We start from the raw sequence: 24,981 nt of genomic DNA, 5'->3' as shown, positions 1-24,981 counted from the left end.
AAGTCACAAGTTCAAATCTGTACTCTGATGCTTGTTCAATGCTAGTCAAGATAAACAGCAAGGTTGGAAGAAAATTAATCTATATTTAGTTAACAGAACTTAATTAACTAGACACTCATGAAGGACTAACTGGCCAAAAGGCAGAGAAGGAATTCCTGAAACACGTGGGCCTCATTTGCAACTTCCTTTAGATCTTCTGGAATTAACTTTGTGGTTAGGAACCATCACATTTTTACAGCCCAAAGAGGTTTTAGACTAATTCTCTCATTTTATAGACATGAACACCTTGGACCAGAGCTGTTCCAGAGATAAACTAGGCCACCCAGATTCTACAGATGAGCTCTTCCTTTGGGATGTCTGCGAGGGCCTCAGAAGGCCAGTCACACTCCTGCAACTGTATGCAGAATTTTGAGAGCACGTTTCTTTCTCTGAGAGGAGTGGTCACAATTTCTCCATTTCCTTCTCAGAGCGACCCATCATTACAAGAAGCTGAGAAACCTGAGGTCCCCCTAGGAAGCTCCAAATGGTTCTATCCATAGCAGGCAGGTGTCCATTCCCATCTCATCTTAGCTAGAGGATGTGAAGCTGGTAGAGGAAATGCCCAGAGGTGAGTGAGGCAGTACACAAACCACAACCAAGATTGAAAGACTGACAGGACATTTAGCAGAAGCACAAGGAAGCCTCAACACGACCAGCTTACACTAGACATGGGAAAGCCACAAAGCCTGCTTGGGAATCAGCCAGGCAGAGGAATCTGTCAATGAAGTGGGAAATATCCATGTGGTGGCAGGCAGTGGCCTTCAGCTGTCATAGACCTTAGGTGTTAGTGCTAGAAGAAGGGAGAACATCAGACAACACCAAACAGAAGCTTTTCATTACACAGCTGAAGGTCATGAGGCCTAGAGTGGAGATAGGACATTGACCCAGCATCTCATAGTTTATTGAAGCAGGACTTAGTGAGGCCCCACTTCCATGTGTCCCCCATACCAGTGCAGTCAGGCTTTAAGCAAACATGCAACTATCTTAGGTATTCAGTGGGGTATGGCTTAAATTTTACTCTCCTAACTGAAATAAATAAATACCTGATCATTTTGTTATTTGCATATCAAAAACTTTCATATAATATTAATACTAATAATTAAGAAAATCCCTTCTTTCTGTTCTCAAAAGTACAGAAAAAACATAGGAGTAATTTATTATAGAGAGTGAATATAACTTCCAAGGAACTAACTTCTCACAGGGGCAAATGACATCTGGATTGGTTGATTTCTGAAGCGTATGTGGTTTTTGTTTCTTATTTGAATAAATTTGTTCTTCTGGGACAATATCACCATAATTATAATAGAGTTCCACGGGGAAGAATAAGTTAATGTAAGAATATTTATATTCCTATAACTTTTTAGGAATAGGATTCAATAAATTATCTTGATTCCTTTTCATTTCTCCCCCTCTTTTTACCTTCCCATTAGAGTATGCGTCCCTCACATTATCTGATGGGATTTCAGGTCAAGTAAATTGGGCTTTTAGTGGATAGTATGAAGCAACCAGCTATTACTGAGGACAAACATTAAATGGACATAGACTAGGATCATATCTGGGAGGCAAAAGGAGACTGGGCTGTACCTCCTGGCCCTGATGGAATGTCAAAGAACCCGACAGAACTAGGGGGCAGGCCGTCCTGGAGCATGAGAAGCAGGTATTTGGAGGAGGGTAGCATGGCTGTCTTAATGCCAATGGTAAATGATTGCTGGTCTGGGCATATCTACATATTAGCAAAATAATGATCTGACAGATGTAATTTATTCTACACATGCAATGTTATTTATATAAATAGAAACTCTGGCCATTTTTCATTACATTGTTTTTCAAAAGTTGCTGAAATGAAACTGTTTACCATCAGCAATGGTACCTAGAAAACATTTTGCAATCTATAACCAATTTAGTACAATGAGACACACGTGAAATCTAATTCTCATGGAAGAGGAACTCTTCACCTGTAATCTGTAGGTAACTTCATTCATGTGATATTTGTATTGTGCCACTAGCCATCAGCCATATTTTGTCTGTTTGGTGAAACCAGATGGAAATATCTTGTTGGTTTAGTGATGCGAGAACCAGGGAGAGGAGAAAGTGAAATGCTGTTTTTTGTTTGTTTTTTCTATACACTTTACAGAACAGGAGTGAAGACCATGAGAGAGAGGAGCAGAGAGCACAGAACCGTGGTGCTGCCCCCTGCAGGTGATGAGGAGTGCAACTAGCCAGCAGCCACCATTCCTGCGAGAACATAAGCTACTGCAGAAACTGAAGGGTGAGAATGGGGTCTCTGCTGCAATTCCCCCTTTTCCTCCAGAAACCCAGTCAGGAATGACTCCTGTGCTGCTTCCCACACCCTCCTCTTCTTTCCTTGAATGTTGGCTGTAGCGGCTAACAGAATCCCCATCCTTGCTTGTCCTCACTAAGCAGTGGGATTCAGGCACTCTCGGACAGTGATTACAGCAATCTGCTCTGTTGGCCTGTGGAGTGTCAGACTCATTTTTGGGGGGGAGGAAAAAGGACACAAAAAAACTACAACAGAACATCATCCCGTCACTTCCCCATACACAGCCTGGGGTTGTATTTCTCTTACCATCAGACAGAGATTCATAGTCATAATCATATTCATCCTCTTCATCCTCCTCTTCCTCGTTATTAGCAGGTGGGGGGTTGGCATTCCCCCCATTATAAGCCTGAGCTTGCATGGATGCTAACTGATGAGCCTGTAAGATATGAGTAATTAATGATGCTAAGCTACTCAAGTTCATCTGTAGCTTTCAAGGTCACCACCTAATGCTTGCCACAGTCATAAAAAGTGGCTTACCCTATTTTGATTCATTTGAGACAAAACCCAAAAATCTAGATTCACCTAAAGTTCAGTCTCTCTACTTGGGGAAATGTTGACATCCTATAAGAGAAATCCAGGAGCTTTTAACGACAATCACAGAATCTCTGTGTTGTTCTCAGGCACCTGGGTTCCCTGGGCCAAGCTCTCCAGGACAAAGGCTGGTGCTTGGGAGAACCACCATCACTCCCCAATGATGAAGTGAATCAGCCCATTACTGTGGAAAAGTAAGTCTCTGTTTAGAAACTGTTTATCTAAAGGCCTTTGACTTAGCGTAAAAGGTTAGAGCCCCTATGGACAATGAGACTGAATGAAGAGTTGTTTAAATAAAGTTTTTCAAAAGACTTTATCTGAACCATCAATCAGATTAACAAACTAGCTTTAGAAACTTCTGGAAACTTGATGTGTGCTTTGAGGGAGATCATGTGCCTTTACCTTAGACTAGAATTACTGTGAGGTGATATCATAGGACGCAAGGTTAATATAGGTCTGGGAACTCAGCACAGGAAATAAGCAGAAATATAGGAAAAGTTACTTGCATGAATTAAAAACAAGAAACAGAGCTAAAATCCAACAAGAGAAGAATGGGGTCAGTAAACTATGGTGTATCTGCTTGAAAAAAATGAGACTTGGAAAAATAATTGATATATATTTACTGAACAAAGGATACAGAATTGTGTGTGTATAATTATACATGTGAATATATACGAATATAGTATATCTATGTAAATATATATACAATTCTATAGCATTTGCTCTGTGTCTATCTACAATGATTATAATGGTATACAATGACATGCATAATACAGCAGGGATTATTGAACTGTTGTTGTGCACAAAGCCCTTAAGCAGTCTGGTGAGGCAGGATTCCTTCTCAGAATGTTATTTTAATTTAATTTAATTTTATATTTTTAACTAAGCTCCTCACCCAACATGGATCCCAATGTGGGGCTTGAACCCATGACCCTGAGATCAAGATCTGAGCTGAGATCAAGAGCTGGATGTTAAACCAACTGGGCCACCCAGGCGCCCTGTCATTTTAAGTGCATAAAACAAAATACAAAAGATTATTAAAAAAATGCTGAATACAGTCATCAAATATTTAAAAAATTATGGTGTTATAAGAATATGTATTTCTTTATTAACACAGACAAAAATGTATAAGGGTAAGTCAAATAACATTTTTGAAGTAGTGATAAGCATAGGTAATTCTTGGAGATATTAGCGACAACTGTGATGTAATAGAAAAAACTATAGGGGCACCTTGGGTGGCTCAGTGGGTTAAGCCTCTGCCTTCAGCTCGGGTCATGATCTCAGGATCTTGGGATCCAGCCCCTCATTGGGCTTTCTGCTCGGCAGGGAGCCTGCTTCCCCCTCTCTCTCTGCCTGCCTCTCTGCCTACTTGTGATCTCTCTCTGTCAAATAAAATCTAAAAAAAAAAAAAAAAAAAAAGAAAAAACTGTAATTTCTACTGCTGATGAAGACCCAAGTACTGCCAGGGTTACTGTGGTTTGTTCCCTACATTTATTACCAGAGGAAATGCTAAATTTTAGCTAGAGGTTAGTGAAAACGGAGATGTAACTTTTTTTCCATCTATACTCATAGACCCTTGAATTCTGTCTGTAGATATATTAGCAAAGTTAAGAACCCCAGTAATACAGGTTGTATTTGGCATTGGAATTATGGATGTTTAAAAATAAAATGATGCTCTCTTTCCTAAATTTTCTGAGATGTGGTTATATTACTTTCATAATAGAAATGTATACATATTTAGGCTGTGTCTATATCTAGATAAAATATTTTACAATACTGTCCACTGGAGACAATGGAACACTGTCTAGGCTGGGATTTCTCAAAGTGGGTTTTATGGAATACAAGCTCCATGGGTGTTGATAGCTGGTAGGTGGAAAACTGAGCTGTATTACAGTTACCACAAGACACAGTGGAAGGTTGGGAACGGTGCTTAAACAAACTGGAACAGTCCTGCTACTGGGTTTCACAAAGCCTTTATTTCATATGCTAAAGGACACTGTGATTCTTCAAAGCTCTCCACTACAGCATTTCCCAGGCTTTTTAACCAAGGATTCCACCCCACCCCCAATCCCGCCACCTTTTCTCAGTGTCTCTCATAGGATTAGTGTTCTTTGAAATGTTGAGAAATCTGCTCTAGGCACAAGGGAGCCACAGAAGCAAGTCTATTTGTCACAGGTAAGAGAAGGGACTTGCTGCAGCCAGCGTTCAAGGTAGAACCAAGGGCTGGGAATGATGATGCAAAGAGCCAAGTAGATCCGCTGCAAAGATGCAAAGATCTGGGGATTGGCAATATCAGAAAACAGTGTGCCAAGGTCCCTTAAACTCCCAAACACTTTTACCAGCACAGAAATATGGAGAGATGGCCAAAAGGATAACCAGGAGCTGACATCCTTATTCTTTGCAATATCCTACTTACTCTGAGGCAGAAATACAAGACCCTGGCCCTTGAATAAAAGCAATTCAAACATAGGTCAAGGGGTTGGAGCTAGAGTTCACATGAGGGGACCGGCTCAGATGGGTCTAACAGGGGCCATGTCTTACTCTTCTCTATTCCGCTGGCCCCTCTCAGGGTCCCTGTCATCTAATGCGCATTGTTTGAGTCTACCGTGTTGGAGTGCTGGAGACTAAGGTCAGAAAACTAGAGATCTGATGGGGTGTAGTTAGGGAGACTCAGTAAGAGGCTCAGCATGAGTCTGATGTAGATGGAAGGCTCCAGAAATCCCTCCGGCTCTGAGTCAGTCCACCCTAGCCGAGGGTGAGTTTCTGGTATGGCAATGACCCATTAAAGTCAGGGATTGGTTTTGAACATACTGGAGCTGTGGGCACTCACTCATCCAGCCTCATGTGAGCTCAGATCAACAGGTCTAGACTCACCACCTGCCAGGCGACTGAAAGACCTTGCAGGTGTCACTGTCGGTACTCCCTGGGAGATCATGGGAAGCTGGAAGTAGTCTTAAAAAACTACAAGTGGGATTATACTGTCCCATTTTTACAAAAGGAAGAAGAGCTTAATTGTGGAAATTATAGAGGGGGGAGTGTCAAGGTGAGAGCTGACGAAACCTCAGAATTGGTTATTAACTGGTTGGTGTGTGAACACAGAAAATAAAGAGGTGATCAGCAAGAGTTAGCATGGGTTTACTAAGAAGACATCTGTAGAACACTAAACTCTTTAGACTTTTTGGGTAAGGTAACTCACTTTGTGGGAAATAACAGATAAGGAGTGTTTCAAAACTTCTAGGTTGATAAGAATTATTTTTAAATAAACAGATTACCCAGTTTTCCTTGTGGAAATTCTGATTTAGTTGGGAAGACCTGGGACCTAAGAATCTATGTTTTTAATAGTGTTCCAGTGATTATCAATATATTCTGACTTTTTTTTAAAGCATTTTTTTTTAGATTTTTATTTATTATTTATTTGACAGGCAGAGATCACAAGTAGGCAGAGAGAGAGAGAGAGAGGTGGAAGCAGGCTCCCTGCTGAGCAGAGAGCCCGATGCGGGGCTCGATCCTAGGACCCTGGGATCATGACCTGAGCCGAAGGCAGAGGCTTTAACCCACTGAGCCACCCAGGAGCCCCATATTCTGACTTAAAAAAAAAAAAAGATTTTATTTATTTGAGAGAGAGAGAGAGAGAGCATGCCTCTGTGTTAGTGGGGAAAGGAGCAGAGGGAGAGAGACAAGCAGACCCTACGCTAAGCATGGAATCCGATGCATGGCTAGATCTCATGATCTAGCTCTCTAGAGCTCATGATCTCATGATCTCAGGATTCTGAGATCTCAGGACCCTGAGATCATGACCTGAGCTGAAACCAAGAATTGGATGCTTAACCGACTGAGCCACCCAGGCGCCCTGTATTCTGACTTCTACATTATGTTTGCAAGGGTCTTTTCTGAAGACATGAATCTGAATCCTAGCTCTGCTACTCTGAGCTCGGTGGCTTTGAGAAAGTCACACAAATGGTTGGGCCTTGGTTTTCTACTATAAATAAAGAAGCTAAGGCAGATTCTGGAGAAATGTGGGCTGCAGGAGAGGTGAGCACTAGGCAGGAGGGATGATCACAAAAACTCCAGGAAGGATCTGTAAGAAGGACCACAGGCTGGGCTCTCTGCCTGTTCACCTGACTCAAGGGCAGCTTTAAGGATGAAGGCACAGTTTGAAAAAACTGCTAATAAATGCATTGAAGATCAGAAGTCAAAATTCACAAAGAACACTTTAGGCTGCGATGACATACCGAAACCAAGAAGAGCCAATGTAACTGAGATAAATGTGAGGCTCCTGCCTGTGAAAGATGAAAATCAACCATAACCCTGAAGACATGGGGAGACTAGCCAAAGAACAGTCCATGTGAAAATAACTGAACTCTTTTTGTTTTGCACAAACATCGCAGGAGCCCAGTGTGCACTGAAAAATTTTAAAAGCCAGGACAGTCCTAAGCTGCCTTAACTGCGGTATAAGTCCAAGTTAAGAAAGGCGATGGCTTCACTCTCCTCCTCGTGCTGTCAGAGCCTAACTGGAGTATTGACTTGTTCTGGAAATCACATCTTAAGATGGAGAAGATATTCCTGAATATCCACAAATTCAAGAATATCCCAAACATTCTTAATAGAAAGCAAAGAGTCTAAGCAGCCATATCCTGTGAGAAACAGTTGACACAACAAGACTGTTTAGTTTGTGGAAGAGAGAAAAGCTGGTGGGAGGCACATGCTAGCTCTCTGATATGGAACTGGTCTGTGCAGCTGCAGAGGGAAAAAGGAATGCCAAAGAGTAGGAGCAACAGAGAGCAGGATTTGGGCTCAACATAAGGAAGACTTCTCAAATAGCACAATGTATTCATTTGTGAATTGGAGGCTGCATCAGTAACTGCAGATGTCTGCAAAGAACAGGAAAGGCAACAGCTACAACATTCCACCACATCTAGAAGACCACAGAGGTACGTGCAGGGCAGCTGGGTCTGCTTGGCAGTCAGGAGCGGGCAGTGGTTGGTGAGTAAAGAAAACAGCATGAGGGACAGTGTTGTAGGAGAAAAAGCACCCTGTTCTGGGCAGTCCGTTACTGATGCAGCCGCTGCAGTGGGCCAGGCATTAGGGTACACATGCTAATACTTTAGTTACACGACTTCTTAACAAAAGCCCATCAGCATAGATCTTGTGGTCTCTGGAACCCAAACAAATGTTGGGCTTTTGGAACAGCTTTGAGAGTCCAGATCTGGACACAGGTAAACCTAGCTGAGGGCTCTAACTTGTGGCCCTCAGGGCTGACTTCCCCTCCAGACCAGACTGGTGTGGCTGGGGCAGTGTTTTAGAAAGAATGTAATTAGAGCCGTTCATTTATGAGGGCAAATGTGCTTCACTCCCGTGATGACCGCTTCCGACCGTCAGCCAGCCAGCTGGCCCCTCATCTTTATGTTTCTGCCTGACCCCTGAAAGCAGCTGGTTTTGCAACTCTGGGCCAAGAGCTGTGTGTGATTCAAACTGTGGACCCCCGGGGTACATACAACTTCTAGGGATGTGCAGCTTCATATATTTTTAAAGGAATCAATTTCTAGATTCAAGATTTTCAACCTCTATGTGTACTCTTTAAAAAATAGGACTATCTGTGAGCAAGCGTATGGTTGGCTGGTTCTCCCTTCCCTCACTCTTGTCATACTCTTCTCTTGTTTAAGAAAAGTGTAACTTTCACTTACCAAATGGGGAAAAATCTGTGATACATGAGATGAGGTGAAAACCACCCAAAGTAGCAAAGGATCATTTGAGAACACAGAGCTCTTGAGAGTCTTGAAAAACTAAGGCGGGGGCGGTGGGGGGCAGCATCTTATTTCATCTAGACAACAAGCACATTGAAAGATCCATGCCTTTATCCGTCTGCCTGCCTTCCTCTCCATCTATCCATCCATCCATCCATCCATCCATCCATCCATCCATCCATCCCTATCTCTGTCTCTATCTTCCCTCCCTTTCCTTCCTTTCATCTACCCATCCACCCATCTTAGAATTAATATTCAAAAGTGAGATGGTTGGGGAGGCTGGGGACTTAGTTGATTAAGCGTCGGCCTTTGGCTCAGGTCATGATCCCAGAGTATTGAGATGGAGCCCCATGTTGGGCTCCCTGCTTAGTAGATAGACTGCTTCTCCTCTGCCCTTCCTCATGCTCTCTCACTCTCTTGCTCTCACTCTGTCTCAAATAAATAAAATCTTAAGAAAAAAAAAAACCCAAAAAACAAAAGTGAGATGGTTATCACAGGGACGATAACACAATATTTATTTGAATTAAAAAAAAATAAAGTCAGATTTTTTCTGACCAAACTAAATCGGGCTGACTGGGCTGATATCTTTGACAATGAGGATTGTTTTGTGCATTATATTGGTATATAACTTATGTTATCTATATTTATCCATAACATGTTTGAAAATATATCTCTTGTAACTACTTAGACTTGTGATAAAATTTTTAATGTCAATCAAAAAATGTGTAAGAGGGGAAAATGTGTGAAAAATACAGTTTTTCAAAAATTCTTTGAGATATTTGAGCAAAAAAAGTTTAATGACCATACTTGTACAGCATCTGTGGTAATCCTGAGCCACTCTATTTGTGGCAAACCTGATCAGTAGGGATCTCTTGGCTGGACTGGTTTGGGGTCCTTTCTGTAAATATCTATTTTTCTGCTCAGAAAGGTAAGTCTAAAGATGATGGAGCCTCTGATCTCACCTTCCTCCCCCACCCTGAGGGCATCGGACATCACCTGAATCTTTAGTTGATATCAGGTAAATCTCTAACTCAGCCTGGACTTTGGCAGCCTGCAGTCCCACTGCAGGTGACCTTGACAACCTGGGAATTCCCTGGTACTTACGCAGCAGATGACAAGATTCTTTAAGGACCCCTCAGGGAAGCAGTACTATTCTGAATGGCAAGAAATACTGGAAATAGAGCCTGAGAAATGGGACAATGAAATGTTTACAGAGTGGTCTGCAGTTCTGACAGGGGTCCCTTGATTCACTTTGGGAAGCTTTTATGAGATTTTAGTGTCAGAGAGGTCCTGTGAAGCTAGTTACCTTAACATTCCCATTTTACAGATGAAGAAACGAAGCCTAGAAAGGCTGACTGGCCCATGGTCACATGGCTGGTTTGACAGAGCCAGATACTAGAAACTGGCATTTCAGCTCAGCACCTAATGCTCTTTCTCCAGTATCATGTTATATATCACTCGACTTTAAACTCAGGCCCTTACCTCTGAGTTCCACAAATCAGGGCTTTTAGAAGATTTGATGATTTCTCCAAAATGACTACTCAACTACGTCAAGCTGGGCCCTTGACTCAGCTACATTTGAGATTTTTTATTGATAACTTTGGACAAAGGTTCCAAATTTGTTGGGCTCATAGAATCCTTTGGCTGACTTCTCTGTTCCCTGGAGCCCACTGAAGCAGGACCAGAGTAGGGGCTAGAGGCTTGGAGGTGATGGCACAGACAGAAATTAAGAGCCATTGACGATGACCTAGGTTGAGCTCTGAACTGTCCCTGATGCTGGAACAGCACCACTCTACTGAGCTTTGTGTGGCAACCCCCGGCTGTTGTTAAGTTTTGAAAAAGACAAAGCCCTAAATAAGACAAAGAATTTTGGCAGCTGTCATTCTCTGGGATACGTGCAGCCTGGAATATGAACTCAGCGGCTCTGGACCTAAACTTTTTTGTGGATCCTTGGGCCGAAGGCTCTCTACACAAGCAGGTTTGGGATACTTGGGGAGTAGCTCTCTGTGGGTGAGGCAGGTTGGGGAGTGCCCTGGAGTCCACAGGCCACAGTGAAACATCAACTTCCATGCTGGCACCACAGGGCCGATGGTGTTAGGGTTCCACTACTGACTGCAGGAGTTACAGCTCCTTGTCCAAGTGCTCTCTCTATAGAGGCTCTCCCTATGGTGTGTGGGGGGAGGTCACTCTGAAGGGAGCTTTACCTAGAGGGGACCGCAGCCACCAATGTGGGATTGATAGCCAAGAAGTCCAGGTCCAGAGACAAGAGTCACACATTATCCTTCTCAGAGCAAATTAAACAATGAGGTGCATTATACATGAGATATTAATTTCATAAAATAAAATTCTAGGTGAGTGGTAGGACAATCTTAGTCTATTAAAGGGAAAGCCAAAACTCAAATTTATCGTCCCAGGAAACTCAATCGTCAAAAACTGTTTACTCTGTAGGTCATCTGAAAGGTCAGAATATCACTGATTTCTTAGTTCTGGGCACACCACATACCCAGAGCCTCTATAATGAGAAGAGAATACCTTTTGCTTTAAGATATCCACTGGTGTCTGGTGAGCTTTTAGCTTCTTATTTTTAAGAAGCACTTTCCTCCTAAGTTGGTCAGGTGAGGGAAGCATTGGATCATCTGAGAAATCGCTCTCAAACAGGAATTTAGCCACCAGTTTTTCTCCAAACACAGTCTACAAAGAATAAAGGAAAACACGTCATCAGTGCCTTTTACCTGTGCTTGAATTATTTCGCTAGATATTTCAGCTCAGTTGAATGGCTCTACAAACCCTAGGAAGAGAAAGTAGGAAAGAAGCGGTGTCCCTCCTCCCCGCCCACACTGTCTTACGGGAAGGAAGGGAGGTGGTTCGAAGGTCAGGAGGAGAGGTCTAGGGCATTCTTCAGGTGGGGCCAGCTCTAACTGTTTAGGACAATGTTCTAGGGTCTGACAGATGAAAGAAAAGGAGACTCAGAGGCTGTGGTTTGTAGAATATGATCCATTCCAGATGTGGGTAAGAAGTCAAAAGGATAGAAACGTACACGTAGCTAGAGAGTGACGACAAAGAATGAAGGTAATGGGGAGAATCTGCCACCATTTAGTATAAAGAACTGCACATACCCTTTTCACAAAGATTTTGTGAGCACTGGCCTCCAAAGAGGAATGTGTGTCTCTCAAGGAGGTAGGTGGTGGGAATAAGCACAAAATGATCCACTGGGGGGAGGGTAGAAAATATGGCAATTTCTATCTTTAGTTATTTTTTAATTAAAAAAAGAAAACAAAAAAGGAAGCTTAATAGTGTTTAACGTACCTTTGCCTCATTAATGGAATTGAGAAATGAGTACCATGATTTGGCAAGAGCAGCTAACGACACCCTCTTTCTATCCACATAGTTTCTCTGTAAAGTGTCTTTATCAGCAACTATAGCTATTCATCAAATACTGAAATAATAAACTAAACCTAAAGCCAGACATACAAGTGGCTAATCATAAAAATTTCAGCCCAACTAATGGATTGTTCAACACTACGTCAACAACTAATCAAGTACTACACATTAGCTAACTGAACATAAAAAAAAGAAATTTAAAAAATATCAAGAATAATGAACATATTCAATCACATTACTCTCACTAAAAACTTAGATAATAAATAACACATTGTTAAGCAAAAAGGGATTTTGTACCTTTAATAAATAATAGTATAAGAATTATTATTTCACCCTTTCTATGTTATTCCCTTTCACAGTCTATTTTTGCATGTTTTAATTAATGTATAAAATACATTAATAAGTAGGATATGTGTATAATGTATGAGTAAGACAATAAACATCCAATAGGAATACATACTACAGTCTTTTACTGATGGAGCACACAATTAAAAAAGTTGAGACCATTATTCTAAATGATGGCAAAAGAAAGGCAATATGAAAGGCTGATTAGTTTTGTTTGCATAAGTATTTGGGGACATTTTCCTTTGGCCAAGCCCTTGCCTCCCACTGAGAGCCATATTTCCATAAGTGTGTCAGTCAGTGGAGGAAGGGAGAAATATAATGGAATATTTGACCCTGAATCTGTCTGCGTTATAGCTCACCTGTGTAAGGAAGGGCCAGGTGTAACATAGCAGCTATTCTGGCTAGTCTAAGCTCTTTGCCAACTTGGATCCCCATATCTGTAGTGTCAGCCACAAGAAAATTTGACTTATTTGCCCTGCGGTATTTTCATCTTTTCCACATACAACTGACAGGTGCCATCCTAGCATCCCTGATTTGTGGTACCAGAAGCATTGGAGAGTCGGTCTCTCCTTATCTCCTAAGGCTTTCTGGAAATGGTCAGGGGACCACAGAACAATGCTTCATCAGTTCAGCTGCAAAGGTGAACCATTCAGGAGGGATCCCAAGCTCCCAGGGCACCCTCTTTTCTTAGGTCTGAGGGACCCTAACTGTACGTACTTTGTGGCTGAGGTCCAGCTGTGATGTAGCCCATGGTGGCTCCATATAAAAGCAACAGTGACAAGACAAAGGCCAAGATGCCATCCTAACTGCTAGCTAATAGCGTACCTTGAAAATTTCTGCCATTTTTCGTTGCTGAGGCAATGAACAGTGGTTCTCAATTGATATGATGATGGGCAGGTCAGAGTTGATGAAGGCACTGCGGTCAATGGCTTCAACCACCTCCTGCGAGAGCCAGAACAGCCCATTAGAGTCCAGATGTCTGTCCGGGGTGTCAGAAGAAGTACTTATAGCCACAGAAACCACCTAAATTGTTGTATGCAGAAGATTCTGGCCAAAATGGTTTTTATCTTTTCAAACATATTTTCAAATTAGGCATGATGATAGGCTGTTTTCTATAAACACATTAAACGGCTCATATTGAGTTTTGTTCACATACTTTATAAGGAAGAGCTATTAGCATGCCAAATTTAACAGATCAGTATGTGTATTGATTAAATTTTAGGTAAAAGGCACTGTGTTTGCTACAACATCAAAAATAATGAGGCTTAAGATATTTTCCTGCTTTCAAAGAGTTTATAACCAATCTACTTGGGACTATAAGACATATGTACCTATGTTTATGTGTGCATGTAAACATAGTTCTCAAATCCTCCTTCTCTCAATATAGACTACAGAAGTTTTTTTTTTTTTAATTTATTTATTTGACAGACAGAGATCACAAGTAGGCAGAGAGGCAGGCAGAGAGAGAGGAGGAAGCAGGCTCCCTGCTGAGCAGAGAACCTGATGCGGGGCACGATCCCAGGACCCTGAGATCATGATCTGAGCCGAAGGCAGAGGCTTTAACCCACTGAGCCACCCAGGTGCCCCTAGAGTACATAAGTTTTAAGAGACATGAATAGGAAAGGAAAAGTGAAGGGGGGAAATTGGAGGGGGGAGATGAACCAGAGACTGTGGACTCTGAGAAACAAACTGAGCGTTTTAGAGGAGAGGGGGGTGGTGGGATGGGTGAGCCTGGTCGTGGGTATTAAGGAGGGCACGTATTGCATGGAGCACTGGGTGTTATACATAAACAATAAATCATGGAACACTACATCAAAAACTAATGATGTATTGTATGGTGACTAACATAACACAATTAAAAAAAAGAGAGATGAATAGGAAAATGAGCTAAAGAGAAAATGCATTTTAGCTATTCTGTCTCCAAATAACACAGTATTCCATCCCAGCCCAGCCACAGTTCAGAGAAAAATGATTTTATACAGCCCAAACCACTCTGAATGAGGATAGTAACTACACAATGAACTAATAAACTATTTAGAATTTGAAACAATAATCCATTGCAACTAGTTTTCCTGGGTGACTGACCTCCCCTAGTGGAACCAATTCTCATTACTTTATAATATTGATTATTTAATCATCTCCTTACACATGATGTTGGTCTTGTCAGAGGGACACCTGTAGCAGGAAAAAAGCCCCTGCCTTTTATATACCATCTTATGATGTAAAAATTGCAACAATATTATTATAAGATAACTCATTTAAGGTAATGGTTATTAAACTGGTGAATGAGACGCTAATGAGAGTTCTAGATCAACTCCCAGAAAAATGAACATGTGCATATCCCACGCAATTTTGGGAAGTCTATTGACTTGGGTCAGGAATAAGAACCCCCAACCTAAGGTATAGTTTGGAAGAGTCAGTCATGTAAAGGACTAATGAAGATAATGACTCTGTGATCTGATTTAAAGAACGTTATGAAGCATTACCTTGAAGGGGATCTTGGTTGTCAGCGTGTGCCCATGGTAGATGATGGGCATCCCATCATCTCCATCCCAGCAGTCCAACTCTACACTCCTGCAGCCTTGTAGGAGGACCTGTGTGACCAATGCATGGATTCACTCCAGATGAGCAAATGGACACAGAGCCTCCAATTAAACTCAACACATGCTTCTTTCTGTATATCAGTATCCACATTCAGGGCTAAAGCAAAAGGGCATAAGATCTAAAATAAATCGTGCATTTTGGCCAAAGGCCACAATGAATTAGGGGAGAGAACAGATTACAGTGGAAAGAGTATTTACCGGAGCTGAATGCTATTGGAAGGTAAAAATTTTTTTTTTCTTTTTAAGATTTTACTTATTTATTTGTCAGAAAGAGGGGGAGAGAGAGAGAGTGAGCACAAGCAGGGGGAATGGCAAGCAGAGCAGACCCAGGGAGAAGCTAACTCCCCACTGAGCAGGAAGCCAGATATGGGACTTGATCTCACAACTCTGGGATCACGGCCTGAGCCAAAGGCAGGCACTTAACTGACTGAGCCACCCAGGTGTCCCTGGAAGGTAAAATTTGATAGCAAACCCATATGACTATTTTCCCAGCAACTTTGGTCCCTCAAGGGACATGCACAGGGTATATCCTGAAATGAGGGAGCAAGGCTAGTGCCCTACCTGGGCAAATGTGAGTGAAGGTGAAGGGGCTGAGGTTGCAGACCAAAGCAAACGAGGCTACTGATTCCTTAATGAACTGGCTAAACATTTGTATGAATCCAATCAGAATAAATCTCTTCCAATTTAGACCCAAATTCTGCCACTGGCTAATGCCTTTCCTGTGAACATGGAACATGGCAGAAGTGTAGAAGCAAGCAGTCATCAAGGATTTACCATGCTGTCTAATCCTAGAACAGAGGCAAATAACCCATAAATTCCACTCTCCCATACCCACAGCAGTCATCAGTGATCAGTCACAACACACGTACCCCCTATCTCACAACCTCTTTAGGAAAGTGCTCCGGGAAGCACTACTGCTGAATTAGGTGAGATGATACACATTTGCTCCCCTTGATGGGGACCGGCAGCAAAGCTCCCAACACATGTGCTCAGGGTGCAGCTCCGTAATACTTGTGGGCAGCAACCTCTTCCTCCATAGACTGTCTTTGTAAACTATCTTTTAAATTTTTTTTTTATTTTTAAAAAGGCTTTTATTTATTTTTTTAAAAGATTTTATTTATTTATTTGACAGAAGGAGAGCGCGTAAGCAGGGGAGCAGCAGGCAGAGGGAGAAGCAGGCTCCCTGCTGACCAAGGAGCCTGATGCAGGACTCGATCCCAAGACCCTGAGGTCATGACCTGACGGCAGATGTTTAACCGACTGAGCCACCCAGGCGCCCTTCTTTGTGAACTATCTTAAGAGATTTCCATGTATTGGAAGAGTAAAGCAAACCAAAAGGTGGTTGTATCTGGGAACAGGCCAACTCATGGATTTAAAACTCCATATAATATTTCCGGGTGACAGCAATCCAGTATTGTGTGTGAGTGGCTGCTAGAGTTGTTGCAATGAAACTCAGCAGAACCCCTCTTATTTTAACTTTTTAAAATGAGGTCCTTGCTAGATTCTTCCCATTGCACGGCATGTAGCCCCCAGTCTTCCCAGGTGACCTATCACCCAGGTGAAACCGATTCTGGGGCCTAAACTCCCAAGGCTAAGAGCTTCTTCCGGCAGCTACAGTATGCAGAGGTATGTTGCTGTGGGCTGAGGACTGTTGTGTCAAATGGTGACCACACTGGGGGAACACTCGTTGACTGGCAGCTCAGGAGATGGTTTTTCAGCACGCAAAGGCAAAGGTCTTTCCGAAGTCTGTACGACATTAAGACCTCCACACAGGGCTAGAAGAAGAAAACCGGGGCTGGAAATTCCAGGTGAGAACAGGGCTTTTCCTCATTCCTGGTCTGTCTGGTGGAGGGTGGTGAGGAAGTAACTGGGAGGGCCGAGGGAGGGCAGAAGGTAGTAAGAAATAAACTACACGGGATCTTCACACTGGGTTTAACCACGTCTGTGGGTCTATTGGAGGGGTTCTTGGGCCTCCTTCAAAGGCTGTGATGATCTCTATTTGGGATGTAATGCTAAAGAGTTAAAAAAAAAAACCTCTTAGAGGTCAAATAGGGAAGTGAGGCAGGAATTGGCCCCTGCTCATTTTCCTGGCAGAAATCCACAGACACACTGCATGCATGTGCGCGCGTGCGCGCGTTACACGTCTTTCTCCTAGAACTAGAACAATGGATTTCAAACTCCATTTTAACCTTGGAATTCTCTGTGCAAATGGAGGGTCATATGCAAAGCACATAAGAAGAATAGGCCTTTAGCTACAGCGGGGATTGCCGCCCCCCCCCCCCCACCCTTGCTTGCTCCTTTCAGTTTCCCCGGCTGAGGTCTCCTGATAGAACTTCTATTTTGAAAATCACGACTCTAAGGACACCTTTTCATTTCATAATAAAAGTATTTTAGAATTTAGCGTTTAAAATACAAATTCCATACTAGATAAGCTTTGGGACAGAAGTCTGACCCATGCTTACAGAATATCTGGACTGATGTGGAGAACAAAGGAATCTCAACTCTGCTGGGTTTGTGTAAATGATGATAAATCTTACACTTGAACACCCTCCCTGCCCTACCCCTCACAACCACACACTTATATTCCCGGGCCTAGCCTCATTTTTCTTCCTGATGAACCCTTCTTATAGGAGGTCAGAAAATAGGCAGCACAGATGAGAAAACTGCAAAAGATATAAAGAGGCAACTGACATGCAGATCATTGAGACATGGTGTGAAGGTCAAAAGGATGTGCCTTTTCTAGTCCAGAGACCCTTATGAGTTTCCAAGAATGTTTGCATGAATTTAAGTGTGTAGGGACAGTGCCTACAGTCTTTGTAGATTTTCATTCCTGAAGTTGGTTACCATAGACAGGGATGGACTGATTGTCTAACAAATTGTGAATGAAAATAAACAATACTTTGGGATTAATTTCCTAGAAATTCTGTTGCATTTTCTATTATGCCTTCCCATTATAATACATTGATTTATTTAGCATTTAGTGAAACGATTAATTTTCCCATGGGAAAATCTAATTTTAGTAGAAGTAGGTCAGACTAAGTAGGATTTAAAAGCTATGAGTCTCAAACAAATACTTTTTTTTTTTTTTGCCTTGTATAAGGGTTAAGTATAGATAGGAGGGAGAAAGAAAACAAAAAAGTAAAGAAAACAACTGTATGTATAGGCAGTTTTCCCATACATCATGTTTCTTCACATATAAAAGCTTGTAAGTTCTTCAAAGGAGTCGAGGTCAGGGTTTTGTGACTTTGGGGGTTACATCAATAAGGTTTAGTGGAAATCACATGCCATGTGCAATTCTGTACCTGACTGTAGAGTTCCACTGAGGACTCTCCTTTGAGCTGGTGGCCTGTGAGGTAGGTATTGTGTGAAGATTCAATGTAATAGTAGGACAGGGGCAGCTGCAAGTCTTTAATGTCTTCCTGTGACTCGTCATTTTTGGAGGCAAAATTGTCTTTATCCATCAGAAACCTAGAGGAAACACATTTTCTTAGGTCTGCATGAGGAAAACAGAAATCAAATGATGGGCAAAGGAGATTTTAAAAGTTACCTTGCAAATCCCTCAAATGACAGTAGGCCCTGATGACACATACTAACGCTAGGCTCGAACTTCTGCAAGGGACACAAAGAGAGTGATATTTAGGTAAAGGAAACTAAGGGGAAAAAAACCACCACATCATTTTTTAAAGCTGTTCTGTTTTCATCAGGAAACATCTAAACCAAATATTTGAACTAATTTTGTTATGCAGTGGTAAGAGGCAGTATTTTAGTCCCAAAGAAAACATTTATTATATGTGCGTTTATTATACGAAGCGTATTTATTTAAGAGAAAAAGGGAGAGCAAGGGAAAAGTCTGAGGCTGATTCACATGAAAACAAATGGTTGTCAGCATGTTCCAGGTGAACCTGGGATAAGCAGCTACCACAGAGCTGGGGAGAGACGAAATGAGACCGGTCACAGAGACCACTCGGTACAGTGCTCCCAACGCAATGGTAGTAGTAGTAGTAGAGTGAGCACCGGATCATGGGATCGTAATCTTACATCGTTAGCATTTTCTGTGATCAGCTGCTGGGCAGAGACTCCACTCATTCCCAATTGGCTGACAAGGGAGGTTGGAACCCCAGACCCAGCCTGCTGTATATGGCATGGCCCGAATGAGGTCCCAGCCTGTCTCCTGCCACCCTCCTGAGGAAGCCATCATCACCTCTTGCCTGGCTACTGGGATGGCTTCCTACCCGGTCTCTCAGCTTCCAACTCATTCCCAGCACAGCTTACTTCCCAATGGGGCCAGAGTGACCTCTTGAATACATAAATCAAATCTGGTTACTCCCCTGCTCAAAAATTTCCAGTAGCTTCCCATGTCACACGGACTGAAGTCAAAGTTCTTACTGCAGCCTAAAATGCCCAGATGACTCGGCCCCTGCCCATCTGTCTGGAATCGCGTCTACTGTTGTGCGTCTGGCTCACGGGGCTCCTATTCCACCAGCTGTCTTGTTGTCTCGCTCCCATCTCTGTCTTTGAGTTCACTACTCCCTGTCTGGAATGCTCTTTCCTCAGACCTTCACGCGGCTTCTTGATTCAGGGCTCAGTCCCACTGTCACCTCTTCAGGGTGGCCTGTGCTTACTCCTTTCAGCCTCCTGCCTCACTACTTCCCCTTACTCTGCTTGAGTTTTTCAGAATCCATCAATACCTGAAATTACATTCTCTCTGTGTTTATTGTCTGCCTCACCCACTAGGTGAAGGCCAGAACGTGATCTTATTTACTACTATATCCCACATCCTGGAACAGAGCTGGGCCCATAGAAGGAGCTAATAAATATTTGCTAAATGATCAAAGAGGTTGAAAACCTAGACTACTAATTTTATTACTGTGCTAGGACAACAAGAAGGAACCATATACTGATTCCTTATAACAGTCATCAAAGAAGGCTTGCGATCTATGTTAACTCTATGTCAAGTAAGAACACATATACTTGGCATTTAATGAAACCCTTCTGTTTCTGCCCAAGACTTAAGGGTTCTGGAAAGAAGTACAGAAACAGTATGTTTAGCAGAAAATAATTAGAACAGTCAGAGGCTTTATACATGTGTGTACGAAATGGTACAAACCTGAATGATACTGAGGATTTCATCGTAAGTGCAGTGCTCTCCCTGGCAGTTGACAAGGAAGTCATTGAGCTGGAGTATGCCGACCCCAAAGATGCCCAGAGATGTGCTCTCGACCCCAGTGCCATTTGTCACGATACTCGCAGCAGCAATGGCATCAGATATCTGCCTCTGGTTGTCTGACAGCTGCTGTTTACTCTTAATGAACAACCCCAAGTCTGAGACATTTCTGGTCAGTAAATCTGAAACAGAAGCACCCACAGAATATGCTCAAGCTAGCCAGAATCTTTCACAAAGTTCACTTTGGAGATAATGGTGTTATGGAATTACTCTCTTCACGCATCTGTCTACACAAGCCATCACACTCAGTGTTTATTCCTGGCTTCACGTAGTTGAGGGAATAAAAAAATGAATCAATGAATAAATAAAAGAAACCAAGAGAGAACTAGGTCAGTGATCTTGAAAGTGCATGAGTCAGGGTATGAAAGGGGATTTCAGGCTGAATTTAAACTTCGATTTTTGAGAATAACTACATTTTTACTTTTACAGATAGTGAAGATGAACCCTTAAAATTGTAGTTGTTTTGTACTTCACAAGTGTAATTATAAACACTGGTGTGCAGGTTTCAGCGAAAATAAGTTTTCAGCTTATTTGGATAACTATCAGGGAGTATAATTGCTGGATTGGATGGTAAGAGTGTATTGTTTTGTTTTAATTTTTTAAAAGATTTTATTTATTTATTTGACAGATAGAGAGTACAAGTAGGCAGAGCAGCAGTCAGAGGGAGAGGGAGAAGCAGACTTCCCGCTGAGCAGGGAGCCTGATGCGGGGCTGGATCCCAGGACCCTGAGATCATGACCCGAGCCGAAGGTAGCCACTTACCCGACTGAGACACCCAGGCGCCCCTGTATTAAGTTTTGTTAAGAAACTGCCAAACCTCTTCCAAAGTGGCTGTACCATTTTACCTTTCCACCAGCCATGCTCCGGGTGTCCCACATTGGCATCAACCTTGGTATGGCCTTTTTAATTCTTGCCACTTTGGAAGAGAAGCTGGCAGTTTCTTACAGGGCTAAAGTTAGGCTTGTCCATACGATCCAGCCTTCCCAGGTGTTTACCCAAAAGAGTTGAAAGTTTATGTCCACACAAAACTTGCCCACAAATGTTTATAGTGTCTTTATTCATAACTGCTAAAACTTGGAAGCAACCAAGATGTTCTTCAAAAGGTGGATGGATAAACACCTGGTGATATATCCATGCGATAGAGTATTATTCAGTGATAAAAAGAATGAGCTATTGAGCCATGAAAAAAACATAGGGGAACCTTAAATACATATTCCTTAGAGAAAGAAGCCAATGTGAAAACACTACATACAAACTGTGTGATTCCAATGATATGACATTCTGGAAAAGACAAAACGAGGGGGACAGTAAAAAGGGGTTCAGAGGGAAGGTGGGAAGAAAGACCAGGTGGAGAACAGGGGATTTTTTAAGACATCAGAACTATTTTGTATGACACTGTAATGGTAGATACGGGTCATTATACTTTTGTCAAAACCCACAGCATGTACAACACGAACAGTGAACACTAAACTATGGGCTTCAGCTAATAAAAATAAATCAATATCAGCTCAACTATCACAAATATAGCATGCTAATAATGCAAGATATTAATAATAGGAAAAATGGTGTATGTGTGTGGGGGCAGGGTATAGTGGACCCTTGAACAACACAGGTTTGAATGGTGAGGGTCCACTTGTATGCAGATCTTTTCAATAAATGTAGTATAATACTGTAAATGGATTTTATCCTCCCTACAATTTTATTCATAATAATTACTTTACTCTAGCTTATTTAACTATAAGAATATAGTATACACACACACACACACACACACATATATATACACAAAATATGGATTAATCAACTTCTCATTATGTTATCAGTAAGGTTTTTCTGGTCAAGACCAGGCTATTAGTAGTTAAGTTTGGGGAAGCCAAATGTTAAAATGCGGATTTCTGACTGAGTGGAGCACTGGCACCCTTAACACTTGTCTTGTTCAGGAGTGAACCATGTATGGGAATTCTATACTTTCCAATCATTTTTCTGTAAACCTCAAACTTCTCTAAAAAAATGCTTATTAATTTTTTAACGAGCTTAACTACTTGACTAATCCACAGTTACCCACATCCTGTGACTAGAGTTGAAAAGGTTAATAGTCTAAGTTGAGGACAATGGAGGTTTTTGAGTAATAAAAAAAGCAACTGTATGAAAGAGGACAGTTTGTTTTTGCCTCTTTGTGCTTCTTGTCTCCTGAGAGAACAGAATAGAAAACTAACAGGTTTACAGTGTATGAGCGGTGGTGATCATAGTGGTGGTGGTGAGTGGGACACAGGAGGCAGACATTCCAGTTTACACTTGGAAAAGTGTCCTGGATGTTGAGCAGGAGCAGCTCACTAAAGGTCTCCTTGTCAAAGGGCAGGCAACTCCCCCTTTGGGGCTGAGTACCCGTCAGCCCGCAGGCAGGGAAGCATAGGTGATGTACCACATACCTACTGGATATTGGATGTGGATGGGAGAGGGTTTCTGACTATCAGAAGGACTGGAAGGCTCTGTGCATTAAATATTCCAGAATGCCTACATAGACTTACATAACGATGAATTTCCTTGCCTAAAATGCCAACGGTACCCATCCCCAAGGCAACCTGAAGGTATCCTAAAAGTGTTCCACCACACTGCAGGTAGCAGCACACCCCGCGGGACAGGATGAAGGTCTGTGTGATGGGATCTCTAACCTTCGTTTTTAGATAGAAAGGTCTCCACGGGAAATGTCACGGGTTGCACAAACCTAGGTCAGGCTGAAGATCACTGGTGTTTTCGTCGATGGTTAGGTTGGTGTAGAGAGGGGCTGATTCGGAGCCGGCTCGGCTGCAGGGCACGGCGTAGATGTCAAAGAGATCCTTTAGGTCCTTGCGGCTCCTCACGCTGGGTGGGGCGTGGAAAACACATTGAGTATTGTCACCAAAACGTGGGGCTGAGAAAGCAGAAGAAGAAAGCCTGCCGTACCTGAATGATTTGAACAGCTCAACAAATTCAACAAAACTCATGTTACTGTCGGAAACCATGAAGCTCTGAAAACCCTTCATTCCTCCTTTGATCCTCCCGTGCCAGCTGCTGCTGCTCCAAGCACTGCAACAAAGACAGGAACTTAACAGGCACACCGGGGCTACAGTGTCCACCCGCCCCAACAGACGCCCTCCGAGGGGTAACATGAGCGAAGAAGTGGACTGCAAGTCATTTAAGAAGGAGGCTCTTTTCCGGACTCTCTTTTCATTTCTCTCAAAAGTAATCTATACTGTGTCAGAGTAAATAGGACATATGATACAGTGAAACCACCTTATGTTTATAGCCTATGTAATAAGGCCACAAGGCTAAGGTTAATATCCTCCAACTAATCAAAACAGTTCTTTGAAATCACAGGTTAGTGGGACCAAAGAACTTAAATTCAACGTTTCTGAAGAAAAGTCATTTTTTCAAAATTTCCTATGCTTTTTCAAAAGCATAACTTATGGAAAAATTTGCACGTTCTTTCCCATAGTCTGAATTACGTTTAAGAGCAAAGTCCTGAACATATCAATGTCTTCTCTTTTTCCTTTCTTAACCAGTTATTAGATGAAAACAAGGAAGGACTTTTAATACTAACGGAAAATGTGAGTCACAAAAATATTAAGAATGGAAAGAAGCCAATTCTGCCTAGAAGATATCTGCACCTGCCAAGGCTGTATATTCAATATAAAAATACCAGTCCACTTGGTCAAAACTCAGTCTAGCTATTTCATAACACTTTTCTATACTGGTTCCCTGACAGGATAATATAAGGAATGTTTTGATTGGTTTTTGGTCAAATCAATAAACAGGATCTTTTTTTTTCTTACTTATTTTTGTTTTCTTGTCCTTTATCTTTTTTTACTTTCGAAATATTTGAAATATGTAAGAAAATATAGGGAATACTGTAACGAACAGCCAGTTTATCCTAAATCTTGCTAATAGTGTTTATTCAAGGAAAATTATTTTGTGTTGACATCTGAAAGCACTCTCTACATGGAAGAGTATTACAAAAGATGGATTTGTGGGGCACCTGGGTGGCTCAGTGGGTTAAAGCCTCTGTCTTCGGCTCAGGACATGATCCCAGGGTTCTGGGATCAAGCCCCACATCGGGCTCTCTGCTCAGCAGGGAGCCTGCTTCCTCCTCTCTCTCTGCCTGTCTCTCTGCCTATTTGTGATCTCTGTCTGTCAAATAAATAAAATCTTAAAAAAAAAAAAAGATGGATTTGTCATTGTTTGTAGGCAAGGGGTGTTGATCCCCAAAGTGTTGTTAGAAACAAGGTTGGAGGTTCAGGAAGAGGAAAAGGTCTGATAAAGTAGGTTATTTGCATTAAGCAGTTATGTTCCCTGTCTTCTTCCCTTCTTGTTCCGTGTCAGCCACTGTCTGCAGGAGCCCTTCTCTTTTAGACTTTAGGAAACTCTGTCCACTCTCTCCCCTTCCAGGGCTCAGCCTCGCTTTCTACCTGAACAGCATTTGGGCTAATTTTTCTTTCCTTGCCTTATCTTTTGGGTTTACCTGGTGGGCACTGACCCCTGTCCTCCTGTGGGAAGGGCTGATGATCTTGTCTCTGGCATGTTAGTTGCAACTCTTTGAAAAGATTTCCCTCCCTTACTCTGTCCTTCCCATTCCTGCTCGTGAAGGATCGAAATAAAGGAAAAGCCACTTCATCCAAGTTCTTTGGCTACTTTATTTACCCAGCATACTGTAGAGGCTGAAATATAAAGAATTCTGATTCTATGTAGCTTTTCATTTTGTTACAAACCTAAACTTGCAGAAAAGTTATGAGAGTG

General features: G+C 42.2%; 1 protein-coding gene across 4 annotated transcripts in view; it reads right to left on the bottom strand.

Annotated features, from left to right (window-relative positions):
• The window catches only part of PLCE1 (phospholipase C epsilon 1), a 327,344-nt gene that overhangs the window by 40,814 nt on the left and 261,549 nt on the right, over positions 1-24,981 (bottom strand). For all 4 annotated transcript variants that reach the window (XM_047702042.1, XM_047702044.1, XM_047702043.1 and 1 more), the window contains 9 exons: positions 23,152-23,274; positions 22,934-23,070; positions 20,092-20,330; positions 18,532-18,593; positions 18,287-18,452; positions 14,868-14,975; positions 13,207-13,323; positions 11,188-11,346; positions 2,627-2,756 (listed from right to left, as the gene is read on the bottom strand). In XM_047702042.1, coding sequence (XP_047557998.1) covers positions 2,627-2,756; positions 11,188-11,346; positions 13,207-13,323; positions 14,868-14,975; positions 18,287-18,452; positions 18,532-18,593; positions 20,092-20,330; positions 22,934-23,070; positions 23,152-23,274 — 1,241 coding nt within the window. The remainder of the gene's footprint in view (positions 1-2,626; positions 2,757-11,187; positions 11,347-13,206; positions 13,324-14,867; positions 14,976-18,286; positions 18,453-18,531; positions 18,594-20,091; positions 20,331-22,933; positions 23,071-23,151; positions 23,275-24,981) is intronic.

The sequence above is a fragment of the Lutra lutra genome, chromosome 14 (assembly GCF_902655055.1).
Source record: "Lutra lutra chromosome 14, mLutLut1.2, whole genome shotgun sequence".
Lineage (NCBI taxonomy): Eukaryota > Metazoa > Chordata > Mammalia > Carnivora > Mustelidae > Lutra > Lutra lutra.
This window is presented reverse-complemented; position numbering and strand designations above follow the sequence as displayed.